This window comes from Stylophora pistillata, chromosome 1 (assembly GCF_964205215.1).
Source record: "Stylophora pistillata chromosome 1, jaStyPist1.2, whole genome shotgun sequence".
NCBI classification, from domain to species: domain Eukaryota; kingdom Metazoa; phylum Cnidaria; class Anthozoa; order Scleractinia; family Pocilloporidae; genus Stylophora; species Stylophora pistillata.
In genome coordinates, this window is record NC_142519.1 from 21,763,305 (window position 1) to 21,777,451 (window position 14,147).

Consider the following 14,147-nt stretch of genomic DNA (forward strand, 5'->3'; position numbering starts at 1 on the left):
CAGTCTCGAAATGGAATTAAAGTGTTAAGGAAAGAACATCAGGGATGTCTTCTCTATATTTATGAGAATTATTGCGATGTAGTTTAAAAATAGCTCAAGGTACAGAAAGATGATCTCGTTATCAGCATTGACGTTCATGAGGCTTTTGCTGTACTATTCTGGTGGGTATTACTGTACTTTAATTTTTTGGAGGAATATACTAATGAGCCTCATCCAGTAGCCGGGGCCAGTTAAGTATGGGGCTAGAGACTAACGAGGGAGATCAATCAATCGAAAAAAGCTCTCGCTAGCTGTAGAGAGAACGGTTAATTGCAGCCAGCAAGCGGCTGTTTTTGAGAGATATTATTGAATCGTAAGGTTTTGCTTATAGACTGAAAAACTTGCATCCAATTTAACAGATGTTGGCATCCGTTTAACTGGTTCCAACGTGACATTTGCTGGACGTGTTGAGGTTCTTTCTTATGGAGTCTGGGGACGTATCGATGGATCGTCGTCTTGGGATAGAACAGAGGCTGAAGTGGTATGTAGACAACTTGGTTTCCCAGGTGTCGTCACGGCTTTAAAATATTCACCATTTGGGGAAGGATCTGGACCAGTCTTGATGTCTAACGTACGTTGCATAGGAAATGAAAAGACTTTAAAACAATGTCAGTACAATGACTGGCTTAAGACTTATATCAATCGAAACAGTGAGGCAGGTGTGATATGCAAGACCCCTGAAGTCAATACTGATGTACGCGGTAAGTACCGGAGGATAATCTTCTGTTTAAAATTTCAAGGGGTCCATAATTTATTCCATACTCACTTTCAGTCATTTTTTGCCCACGCTTTTTCAATGATAAAAAGTGCACAATTTAAGAAAGTGGAGCAAACTTAATGAATTAAAAATTCTATAGCCATGAGAATTAAGACCTTGTTTGTGAGTTTGGTCGTGGATATCTTACTCAGGTCAATTTGTAGGGTTATCGCAGGTTTCAAATGAAGCCGGCATTCAAGGAAAATACTTTGCACAACGAGCTGTTTAAGTCTATCTTTTCAGGAGATTGGATATCTGGATTCAATCTTAAATATTTCCTACTGACTATTAACACAAATTAAAGTAATCTTCTACTGACTCGTGGATCAGTAACAAAGATTTTTCACAGATGAACCGCAAATGAAGAAATTTCGGAAAGAGAAGTTAAAAAAAACTTCAAGCTTAGAAGGGATTCGGACCCTAATAACTCCCAGACACTAGTTTGTTTGGTGGTAGGCGTCACTACAAAATTCGTCAAACTATGTTCCAATTAGTAAAGGGGGTACGTTTCTAAAGAAACTGTGGTGCTGCGTCGGTGGGGATAACAAGGTAACTTGGTTATATCAACTAAGTTGAAATTGTTAAATTGGCCACTGTAAGGGAAGGTACGTTTTTTATTGGGGGGGGAGGTGGGCCGGGGTATTTTAGAAGTTTTTTTGCCAAAAAAGTCGTGGCCCTCCCACTTTCCAGATTGGATTAATGCATGACCCTTCATAAATGCCTAAACAAAAGGATCTGACCCTCCCCCAAACCTCCTCCAAGACAAAAATAACCGGAGGTGAAAATAACTGACCGGAAGTGTTGCTCACATAACCGTGTCTGCGCAAAAAGCAGTTAATTGCGTGGCGTTGCACGGTGAAAACTTGAAAATGGCAAGGATGTGCGAGGAATAGAAAGAAGGAAATGCGCTTGTGGAGAATGCGAGGATTTCATGAGGTCTGATGGTAGGCCTAGCCACAGGTTGCCGATGAATCCCAAAAAAGTTGCCGATAAAAGTGTCTAAAAATTGCCAAAAAGTTACTATTTTTTTCAAAAAGTTGCCGAAAAGTCGCTGAATTTCCAAAAAGTTGCCGAAAAGTTGCCAACATTTTTCTGCTTTTCGTACCTTATTGGTTGTTAAAGATAAAAATTTCGCACATTGCTTCTTATCAAAACTTTATTTGTGAAAGTCCAGTGATAATATCAGAGGTTCTTTCCATTTCACTTGATCAACAAATAGTCACTGTAATTGTCCGCCATCTTGAAAACTTGCAACGTGATACCGCTGACCTCGTGATAAGGCATCACAAAACTCAACCCATGGTGGGGGCCCTAATTATTGTATTTTAGAATAAATTGAATAAATGTCTATCGAAAACTGACCAATGTGGCTCAAAACGTGAAGAAAGTGGCTTCAGAAAACCTCAAAAAGCCCAAAGTTGCCGAAAATTCTAAAAGTTGCCAAAATTCTAAAAAGTTGACGAAAGTCTCAAAAGTTGCCGAAAAGTGGCTAAGCCAATCAGATGGAGTAGCTCAAGTGACGAATCGTCACCGGACACTAATTTTATGTCAGAGCCCCGCGCGGAAACATTACCCACGTCAAAATATGGACAAAAGCGGGCACGGGTCGAGAGAGACAATTTACGTTAGTTGGGACAAGATAGTTTTTTGACATAATATTTCGACATCTGTTTAAAATGATGTAGATTGACTTAGACTGGTAGCTTTGCTTGTATATATAAGTTTTAGGTTTCTATACACTTCTCGTGTTTGGTAAGAAATAATTAGAAGTCAACTAACCGACATGGGGTAGTCTTCTCCTTGCCAAATAAAAAAAAATGTGACCCTCCCCCGGCTGCGTATCAAACAGGTTTGACCCTCCCCAATTTGTAAAGTATTTACTAATGACCCCCACCTCCGAAGCCCCGGCCCACCCCCCCCCCCCCAATTAAAAACGTACCTTCCCTAAAGAGTTAAAAAGCTGACGTTTCGAGCGTTACCCCTTCGTCAGAGCGAGGGGTTAACGCTCGAAACGTCAGCTTTTTAACTCTTTACGGTGGGCAATTTACAATTTCAACTTAGTTGATATAACCAAATTACTATGTGCCAATTAGAATTAGCAGCGTGCCTGTTGTCAATGTAATCGAAGTAATGCCTAATAATAACTCTTTCCAAATGTTTCGAGCACTGAGCCGGAAACAATTTACTTGTATGCAATTTATTTTAAAAATAGCAGCCAGTGTCAGGATACTTAATAGTTTAGGGGCAGAGTCCCAAAAAATAGCGAAGTCTACAACCCACCAGTCTTACAGACAAGGTTTGGTATCATATTCTTATATGGCAATGTCTACTTTCAAAGGCGGTACTTTGTACAATTAATTTCCTACGATGTGAGGTCATGTAATCAGTCACATGACATTGAGATAGCCTTCTCTTAGGCTGTCTTTTAAAGTTCTTCAGCCTTCTTCAGCTCGGTCATGTTGAGCGTCAGGTTGACAAAATTGATTGCTTGTATCTTCTTCCCTACACCACAAATCAACTGTAAAAATCAAGGCGGTTTATTTGCGTTTGTCATCTAAAATTCTTGTGGTAACCAATTAATTGATTTCCGTGTAAGCAAACGTAGCACAACAGTCTCTTTAAACCTGATAGCCTTGTTTATTTTATTTTCTGGCGATACACTGATGATTATACGTTATCAATTCGTTTTAGATATTTCAATTCGCCTTCAAGGATCTTCAATTCCTAATGCTGGTCGAGTAGAGGTGCTGTACGCAGAAATTTGGGGAGCAATCAGTGGAACAAACTGGGATATAAACGACGCAACAGTGGTGTGTCGCCAGCTTGGTTACCAAGCTGGTGCAGAAGTGGCTTTGGCAAATGGTGTGTATGGGCCGGTCAGCGGTCCTGTGTGGATAACTAATCTTCAATGCTTTGGAAGTGAAGCTAACTTAATGAGCTGCTCTCATGATGCCATTGGTAACAAGTCTGAAACACAAAATCGGCGAAACGTTGCTAGTGTCATATGCAAGAATCTGTCCCACGCGATTGGTAAGCGGTCTGTAGCTTCGTTTTTTTTTTTTTTTTTTTTTTTTTTTTTTTTTTTTCAGCTATCCTAAAGAGCATGGTAAAGTTTATGTGCTGTTAATGTTTACGTACTGCTCCAACTCTAATCGTCAACTTTGCCAAGTAAAACTCTTCTACAAAAGGCAAAAAGCCGAGTCATGAGAATACAACTTGTGGAAGACTTGATAGCCATGTTTACTTAGGATTAGCGTTTTAATATCACAAACCAGACACGGTACCTCTTAACTTTTACTTTGCCTCTGTATATACCGGTACTGAAAATGGAGTTCTATAGGTTTATGCGCAACACGATTTTAAGTTGGGTGTCAACGAGCCACTTAAGTCAACCTAATGATTAAATCTTGTTCTCTGAAAGTCGCCTTGTAAAGAGAGTCACTTTTATTTTTCGCAATAGTTTTTATTGGCATCTTGATTACTCAAGAGCCGAAAGATTGCATTTGCATACATTGAAGTCACATAAATTGCATATGTTGAATTCACAAGCAGTATCTGAGCTCAATGTGAGTTTGGTGTCCGGGAAACTTTGTTGTATAGCTTATAAAATAGGTTTTTGCCTGAGGATTGTTATACTTGTGCACTATTTACCAAAAGTCACAGAACTGGCTTATGCCATAATTTTATGAAACAGATGATATATTGCGTTTCTATCGAGTGCCTCAGAAATCATAATCCTTAAAGCTTTTAAGTCTTATGTGACCCCCAGTGGTATGCAAAGGCGAGAGTTAGAATTGTAAATTCAAGTTCGACCCTCCTATACGGTTGAAATTTACGCGTAACCTCCTCATTTCTGAAAATGTTACCGTAAAATCACAATCGACTTAGAGACTTACAGTTCAGCTTGATTTTACAATTGTAGGGGACATCTCGGTATAGTTGGATGATAAAATACCTAAAAGGAGTTGGTTACTGTCCCGCTTGAATTATTTTAGTAGAACCGGCTTCTCTCAATAAGGGTCTTTCTCCCACAAAGGAACGAAAGACACCTCTTCGCTTTCTGTAGGAGAAATAAAAACCTGATACGACAGCGGAATCAACGGCGTCACCTTTAGATAAAAGTGACTGTACCTCACCGTCGATATCATTTGAATTTGAATTCATTCTTTTACATCAGGAATGCTGGTTAGGCTACGGGGATCTCCTTCCCCAAATATGGGACGAGTCGAGGTGTATTATGGAGGAAAGTGGGGTTTGATTTACCTCTCCAGCTGGGATATCAATGATGCAACAGTTGTCTGCCGGCAGTTAGGATATACCACAGCATTAATGGCAGGATACCGTTTATTTTGCTCTGCTACTTTGCCAGTTTTGTTCCAAAACTTCAGGTGTTATGGAGATAAATCAGCGTTAGACCAATGCGCTTGGGATTTCACTTCCTCTACCCAGTCAAGTTTTCACTGTGCAAATGTATTGTGCAGTGATGGTATAGCTGACTCAGGTGAACAATGATTAGCTCACACTTAGATAGTGTTGTGCAATTAACAAACATAAACATACCTCTAAATGGTAATCAGATTTTCATACTTCGAATCGAAAGCCTTATAGTGTATCTCTTTACTTCACTGATGCCTTTTTCTTGGAAGAATGTAGCCCATCACTTCACTTGTACGTTGCGACTGCATGCCAATAGTCATCTTCAAGCAATGTAGTTCAATGGATTAGTGCTGTCTCATGAAAAATTATATTCAGTTCTGATTGGGTGGTATTCGTGGCACACTTGAAAGAAATGTTCCACCCGTCCAGTGATCTGTTGTCGCTAGGTTCTCCCATTGCTGTATTTTTTATCGTCAGCATTCATTCCTTTGGCATTTCTACTCCACCGTCCTTGTTGATGTTGTTGGGATGACGTCTTATGTGCATGGTATCTTTTGCCCCGCGTTTGTAACAATTGTGATCACTATAAGAAAAAATGATAACTACTTTGTTCCAGACCTCGAGTGATTTTCTGTTAGTGCGATAAGCTTACGTCGGCGATACTGGAGGACCTATGCAATAGTAAATCAAGGAGCACGACAGAGATATCCAACTCGTTAAGACACCATCCTCCGCCGTTTCTTAGCACCTCCACAACACCGGACATTTCCCCCTCTGGAGCAAAGTAAAGTTTATTAAACAGAATCTCCATGACACGCAGAGTGAAAAAGACTTTTTTTTTTGTCGTCCGGACTGACAATGGATTTTTTTATATTTTCTACAGGATTTGATGTAAGGCTTACAAATTCTACTGCTAAGCATGCTGGTAGAATAGAACTTCGATTTCACATGATTTGGGGAACTCTTCAGTTACCTCCCTGGTCATGGTTTGGCCATTCGGAAAAGGTCAGTTTTGATGGAGTGATCTGCAGACAGTTAAACTTCTCTGACAGTATCCTTGCGGTCGGCCGGGCTACGTTTGGACCGGGAACTGGCCCTCAGTGGTATAGAACCACGGATATACAATGCCTTGGAAACGAGAGTAGTTTGCAAAATTGCACTCATTACCGCCAACCTCAATTAACGACTGAAAATCATGACCATGATCTCAGTATTATTTGCAAACCAAATGCTGTACAAGTTAGTGGTGAGTTATCACCTTATTTCCAAGTAGTTTTAGATTAAAGATAACACAAACACTCAAATCTGGTTTTTGAAGTAAACTGACTTGAAAAAAAATAATCGACAGATAGAAATTCTAGAGCGTCTAGAAGAATTAACATACAATTTTTGGAAAAATCACATAATTTTTTAAGAGACATCGACATTAAACGTTTCTCGAGTCGTTACTTTTAGGGTTATAATTTGCATCCTCGAGTAACGGGCTTCATACTCCCTTTAAGCTATATCCGTTTTTCCTTCAGACAAGTTTTTTTGTTCAATTGGTTCTTGTTTAGGGGGGATGATCTGTACATTAAGACCGTGCAATCTTAAAATATAAGTCACCGTGCTCATTCATGAGCAAAAGACCGTCGTAACCGTTGCCTTGTTCATTGATTGAAAAAACAATTCCATGTTCTCGGAATGCGTATGCTCTTATTTGCCTGATTTCATTATGTCATGCACAAAACAGGATGCCTTATGTAATACATATATCTTATTATACGTTTTGTTGTGTAGTATCGCTGAGAATTCTTACGGGTTGTGCCGTATTTTGACGAGCCCGTAGGACGAGTCAAAATACAAATAACGAGTAAAAATGCTCAGCGATACTACACAACAAAACGTTTAATAAGTTATTTATTATCCAAAACGCCAAAATTGTTATTTCAGTGCGGGCGAATTTCGCGGATATTTATTTAGGGAGAGTGCGTGACAGAAGAATGCGAAGCGGAACGGAATTGGCGCGTTGTCGTGTTGCTGTTTCTATTTCTTCAATAAATGAAGAAATTTCCTGGTTGTCTAACTGCTTTTCTTCGTTCGATTCATCTAATAGACTTGGATCTATATTTGCAAGTCATTCCAATTCTTTGTCGTCGGAAATATGATTCAACTTGTCCGCCATTATTTTTTTTCGTAACTTCAATCCAATTCTTCGCTTGCGCGATGCGAGAAAACCTGTCAAAACCGGTTCTCTGGAGTACAAATACCGCGTGACATTTGTACTCGTCTATGGCGTTATTTGTACTCTACGGAGTGTAGTTGGATAATAATGAGGAATAACCTTCAGCCGCTGTTAATACAATGTTTTTCAGATTTCAAGCTTCGCTTGACGGGATCCAGTCTAAGTTTTGCTGGTTTAATCGAGGTGATGTATTACGGAGTCTGGGGAGGAATACTTGGCGGTGGTTATATCGATATCAATGCAGGTCATGTGGTGTGTCGTCAGCTGGGATATCCAGGCGCTGACGAAATTTTCCAATACGCATCCTTCGGACGATTGAAAGGGCCATTTTGGATATGGAGTATACGTTGTAATGGGAATGAACTGAAAATCTCAGACTGTGCAATAACCACGTGGGAAAAAATCACAAACAGATGGTGGATTCATATATATTACCAAGAAGAACGTACAGATTATGCAGCCGGCGTTTTATGCAGAGAGACAAACTTCAACCCATCTCAAAGTAAGCCACAACCAAGGACATTTTCAGTTGCGACTTCGCAAATAGAAACATGGTTGGCAATATAATTTTGCAATTTAGTCTTTCTCTTTTTTTTTTTCCGATTGTTATTGTAATATCAACTACATTTTTGCTACTCACATTGCCTTCGAGTAAGGAATGACATCAATGTAGAAATTTGACAAAATTTTCTTATGCACCGGTAATAATGTTAATGATAATTTCTAAACATGGAATTAAAATGAAATATCTGCATTTAAAACACAGTATCATTTTGTTAATGAACAACTTCTCAAGAATAAGGCAATCAAACTTTTATCTACGTTCCTAAAATGTTTTCGTTAACTACGGGGTAAGGCAGACAGAATTCTCTTAGTTTCTTCGATTGCTGAATGTTTTTGTTCGCTTACACACTTTATAAAATGTCAGGTTGTTCAACCCACATACACTGTATCGTACAGATTTCGTTATTATTTACCAGTGACTCATTGGCAGGTAACATTGATATGGAAGACGTTGCGCACGTGACTTTGAGTACCAAGTTGATCTTTACTCCTAAAGGTCGCCTTTGGAAGGAAACAAAAAGATGACGTGTCAAAAAATTGGTTTAGATTTGCAAATTTAGTAACATAACCATAATATACAACTAAGCAAGGTAAAGTCTTTAACTAAAGTCGATATTCAACGGCAGGAACATATTACTGGTAGATTTGGAACCCGTGATGCCAGAGTAACGTATGTTTTTTTTTTTTTTTTTTTTAGTGTTGAATGTGAGGCTCACTGGTGCTCCAATCAGTAATGCTGGACAAGTAGAAGTATTTTACGCAGGAGTCTGGGGATCAATAGATAGCAGGGGATGGGACATCAATGCTTCTCGCGTGGTATGCCACCAGTTGGGGTATCCTGCGAGTCTTTCATCTGGCTATAATAATCAGTTTGGTTCTAATATAGGGCCGAGATGGTTCCAGAACGTGAGGTGTCTTGGTAACGAGACAAATTTAGGAGAATGTACAAAAAATGTGTATGGCCGCCCTTCAAGTGGATCAAGTGCTGCAACAGCTTTATGCAAGCTACCATATCAAACAGGTAACCTAGCTACTTTTTGGACACAAGCTGATGTTGTCATGTAGATACATTTTCATAAAATTACCTCCTCAGAATCTAATTCAGATTTTCACTAAAAAAATTTTTTTCCAATGATGTACCCAGCCTTATTTTTAGCAAAAAACGCAAAAACATGCGAAACACAAAGGACAAGTGCAGAGGGGCAGGGATTAAGGAGTCATAAAATAAAATCAAGACAAAATAAAAACGAAAAAAAAAAAGAGATACAAAAATACATCATGTAGTGAGCTGTACACAATTTTTGGTACTCTCTATTCTGAGCTTTCCTTCCAATCCTTCCCGGAATGATGTATGTCCAATCTTGTTCCTCTTACATACTATTCCATCCGCGCGAAAAACATAAATGATTTAATAAGTAACTAAAATGTAGTATTATATCACGATTGGCGAGGGGTAGGAGGATCTTATGAAATTAGTGTTCTGTATAATGAAATAGTGGGGGTCCCCCGACACTCATATCGTTGCAAACTGAACTTTATTGGGTTCAGCAACGTTTCATTCGTCTTGTAATAAGCACACTAATGATCTGTAAGAATATTCTCTGCTTTCCGCTGTCATTTTCAAGATATCTCTTCAAAATGCTCGAAGTTCAAATGTCAACACCGAGGAACCTGCATTGATACTGGAGGTGGTGCTGTTTGCAACTGTACAGAAGGATTCACAGGAATCCATTGTGAAAAACGTGGGTAAAACAACTCAGTTATGTTATCATTAAATTTTTATTAGATCGCAATTGTTTGCAAGTTTTGAACAATCGTTGATAATACACAGAGCGATTATAAAAATGGAATTTGAACAAGCAACATCACGGTTTCAACCCGGATACCTTAAAGATAACCACCAGCAAGCCCATTTTTGTTTTGACTGGCACAAACAGATTGCATAGATCCATATTCGCATACTTTGTACCTTAATTTCAAAGCCGAAAAAGATACGTGCCTATAACAGATCCAGATTCCCTTTTTTGAGAACACCATTCCTGGTGGTTTATTGCACTTATCATAACCGTAAGTAACGCTCCCATCAAGAAGAAGAACAATGACTAAGGGGTTTAAAACTTTGATTTTAAAAGATTGCAAAGTTAAGCATAATCTTTTCAGAGCTCACCGCATCCCAAATGCAAAGGAAATTCCGTTCACCCGCCTTTCTCTGCTTTGGGGGGGATCTAGACGTGATTTACCTGGTTTGAGCATCAGAAGCTTACCATTTTCTGCCGCCATCACACCAAAGTGATCGCTTCAGTATCTTTTTTGGTTTGTCTTACTCCTGTAGCACTATCTAATCCATGTCAGAATTCTCTGTGTGAGAATGGTGGAAAATGTTTTAGCTCAAAATCTTCATATATCTGCTCGTGTTCCGATGGGAGGTCGGGGCTTCGTTGTGAGGAGCGAACTACGATCAGTAAGTTTATTTTTTGTCTTCATCCGTTGTTGCAAATATATAGAAACAAACTTAGGTCAGTTCTGGCAACGAGCAGAACGAACCTGTGGAACATGATGTGATGATCGTTGAAAGCGAGGCTAGGTGATTTCCAAAACTCGTGACTACAGCACCATAAACTTGAGGGTCTAGCAATTGTTCTCTTTTAATTTTAAAAATTTTACCTTTTAATTCTCATTTCCTTTCCTCGCTAACTTGAAATCTTTGTTGGAAAGTAACTGTATACATGTTGAGCCAAAACATTAGATAGGAATCCTTAACACTTTGTTGAAAAAAAAAACGCGTCCTAAACAATCCTCAATTTAGCTGAACCTTTTTCTGAGCAATTATTTTTTAATACAGTGCCAAGAGGGCCAAAAGCTAACAATAGAAGAACAATCATTTAGTTGAATCCACGCTCTTAATAGAAAGCGAAGCTCACTGACTGCGTAAAACTATGGTTTGGGTCAGACTTTCTGTAACCAGTCCTTGGTGGTCAAATAAGGTTATACCATTTTGAGTCACAACGAGTAAGAATTGTTGCATTTTTTAATAGGGCTGAATTCCTCTCAAGTTTTGAATTGGAGTTGTTAATTTTTTCTTGTTCTTATACTTTGCAGCCGCGAGGCCGTGCCAGAGCAACCCGTGCACAGACAATTAATTTTGCCACGATAATGAAACTCATTACTCCTGTGTGATTAACGAAGCTGAGAATTCAGCATCTTTAGCGACCAGTAGTAAGCTTTAGCTTTTTTCTGTGTTCTGTTGTCCATTTTTTCTCAAAATCATCATTAATTTATTATGCTGTAACAGGAAGATTGTAAACATGATAATGGCAAGGAAACTTAGATAAAGTTCGCCGATTGATGAGGTATATCAAACGCACGAACTATACATTTTCACATTCTAGAGTTCCTTGAAAGTTTTTTAAAATGCACGCCATCACGGATGCCTCGGATAGGTCCTTTTCATCAAGTTTACCTAGACATCATTTCTTCTCTGCAGATGGGTCCTCGCAGAAACAGAACGGAAATACAACCTCCAAGACTACTTATATCATAGCATTATCAATACTTGCATCTCTTGTGTTCCTTCTTATTGCTGCAGTTATTTACCTTATCTTTCAAAATCGGAGGCTTTCTAAAGTTAAAGCTAGAAACCAACATGCAAACTTTAGCAATATGGCCTTTAGAAGCGATAAAGAGGAAACCCACAACTGTGACGAAATCGACTTGGGAACAGGAGCAAATCAGAGTTCAATACCAACGAGGGACAACACTACCCCATTATATGAAATAGCTCCTTTCCATGAAACAACTACCTCTCGAGCTCTTCCACCAATTCCACCACCACATAAGGCGGCAAGAATGAATCCCCAAGCTGCTCGTGAAAAAGCCAACCGACGAAATGGCGGTGTGAAGACGAGAGGAGCCGCGGAGGGGCCGAAGAGGACCACGAGAGGGGCCGAAGAACATTATATGGCTTTATCAAAGGAGAACAACAGCACTGCCTCACGAAATATCTCAGCTGATGGAAGACCGAATCCCAACGAATACATGTCTCTGTCACAAAACAGGCACACAGATATTTCTCATTCTTAAAGTCATCAAGTGTCTGACTTAACATGACAAAGATTGAAAGAAAAGACGGAAGGATCTGAAAAAATAGAGTCAGAAAACTTTGCTTAGTCTTAGAACAAACTAATATCATTGTTTGCAAAATTTGTTCACCTGGGTACTCAAACTTGTCTATTCCTTCAAACGAAGCATTATTCTAAGAAAACCAAATACCTAGTGTCTAAATAGCACTTGGCATGGTGGAAGGCTTATAGATGAGATAGTCTTGGGTTTACTCCCCTCTTGTCTGGTCAAAATGAATTCGAGACGTAAAGTACAGATGACCTAGTTTGAATTTATTAGAGCACGGAGAGAGAAGTTACAAGTGTGAACTCTATACTATTACGTTTTTTCAAGCAATGCACTTCTGTATAGGTCCTAGCTGCTTAACGCATTATCCGCGATATTTGTACTCCAGAGAACCGGTTAGACAGGTTTTCTCGCATCACGCAAGCGACGAATTGGATTGAAGTTACAACAAAAAAAAAAAAGGCGGACAATTTCAATTACTTTTCTGACGACGAAGAGTCGGAATGGCTGGCGAATATTGATCCAAGTTTATTAGATAAATTGAACGAAGAAAAGCAGTTAGACGACAATGAAGTTTCATCATTTATTGAAGAAAATAGAAACAGCGACGCGACAACGCGCCAGTTCCGTTCCGCTTCGAATACTTCTGTCACGCACTCCCCGCAAATAGATATCCGCGAAATTCGCCTGCACTGAAATAACAGTTTGGCGTGTTGGATGATAAATAGTTTATCATACGTTTTGTTGTGTTGTATCACTGGGTATTTTTATTCGTTATTTGTATTTTGACTCGCCCTACAGGCTCGTCAAAATACGGCACAACTTGTAAAAATACTAAACGACACTATACAACAAAACGTCTCATAAGATATGTATCCTTACAATTGAAGAATGTCTTGAATAAGTAAGTGTGGGTATAGCTTTCATCATTTCACGGGGAAGGAGTTCTGAGGTAGATTGGTGAGAGTGTGCTCGAAATATAGGTAATTTTAACAACCAACCGTCCAGTTGCCATTAGTCTATGTTTGCGATATCTTTAAAAAAACATTTCGAAGGCAAACATTTGCATTCTCGACTCCGCAGCTGTAGTACATGCGCAGCCATGACGTCACTTCCTCCTCTCTAAGCTAGAATCTCCGGAGACAATTGATAGTAGGGACTTTAAGCAAACCACGACGGCTACGGCAACGAGAACGTGGAAAAACAATCATGATATCTAATTGGCAGAACAATAGCCCAGCACGTGCGTTTTAAAATTTTGTACATTTCTTAGCCGTCCTTTGCAAAATAAAAACGTGAAATCACCAAAATTTGCGTCGTCTGCGAAGCGAAACCGTGGCGGCAAATTATTTTAATTTACATTTGGAACTCAACGCTACTTTTATGTGTTATGTTGAGTTTGAGGTCTGGCGCCCTATGAGACGGTAAACACATTGTAGCCATTTTCGAAATTCTAACTAACAGTGGTAACTCATTTTTAATCGACGTCTTCCGTGGCGTTGCCGTCCTGACTGCTTAATTAAAGTCCCTAATAAATTACATCAATACGCAAGCAAATGATTAAAGAGCATAAAATCTCATTATATATTTGCTGGTGTCACAACATGTCTGGAATTTCAACCGACTTACACGTTAGACACAGTGACACATAAAAAACTACGTAGAGGGGAGTACATCTTGTAGGCATTTAACTGCTGAACTCTTTAACCCTCTACATCCTCAATTATTCTTGTTCCAGTAAGGGCCGCTTATTTATACAAGATGCAACCCAAACCACAGTTTACCACAAGCAGTGGACCTCGGGGATTCTCTATAAGAGGGTCGATTTAATCAAATGAATGTTGTTCCACTATTCGTTCTCGGCCTTCTTGACATTGATCACAAAAATAAATGTTCATATAAAAAGTACGCCTAAATTGAAGACGACTTAAATCGCAGTTTTTTCGTAAAACGGCTAAACTTTGTGAAATAAATTAAACGGCACTAAGAGTCTACATGTGTTTTTTCTGTTAAAGTCAAGCGTATCTGTATGGAATCTGCATGCATCACCTATGCTTTTCA

The 14,147-nt window shown here is 39.1% G+C and overlaps 1 protein-coding gene across 1 annotated transcript; it reads left to right on the forward strand.

Annotated features, from left to right (window-relative positions):
* The first annotated feature begins 109 nt into the window (after positions 1-109).
* On the forward strand, positions 110-13,689 carry LOC111319748 (scavenger receptor cysteine-rich domain-containing protein DMBT1). Its single transcript, XM_088744183.1, is given in 11 exon segments — positions 110-161; positions 399-740; positions 3,488-3,826; positions 4,974-5,297; positions 6,057-6,419; positions 7,528-7,899; positions 8,659-8,982; positions 9,587-9,703; positions 10,294-10,422; positions 11,061-11,177; positions 11,446-13,689. Coding segments are annotated over 11 exon segments (3,075 nt in total). The 3' UTR covers positions 12,042-13,689.
* Positions 13,690-14,147: the final 458 nt, after the last annotated feature.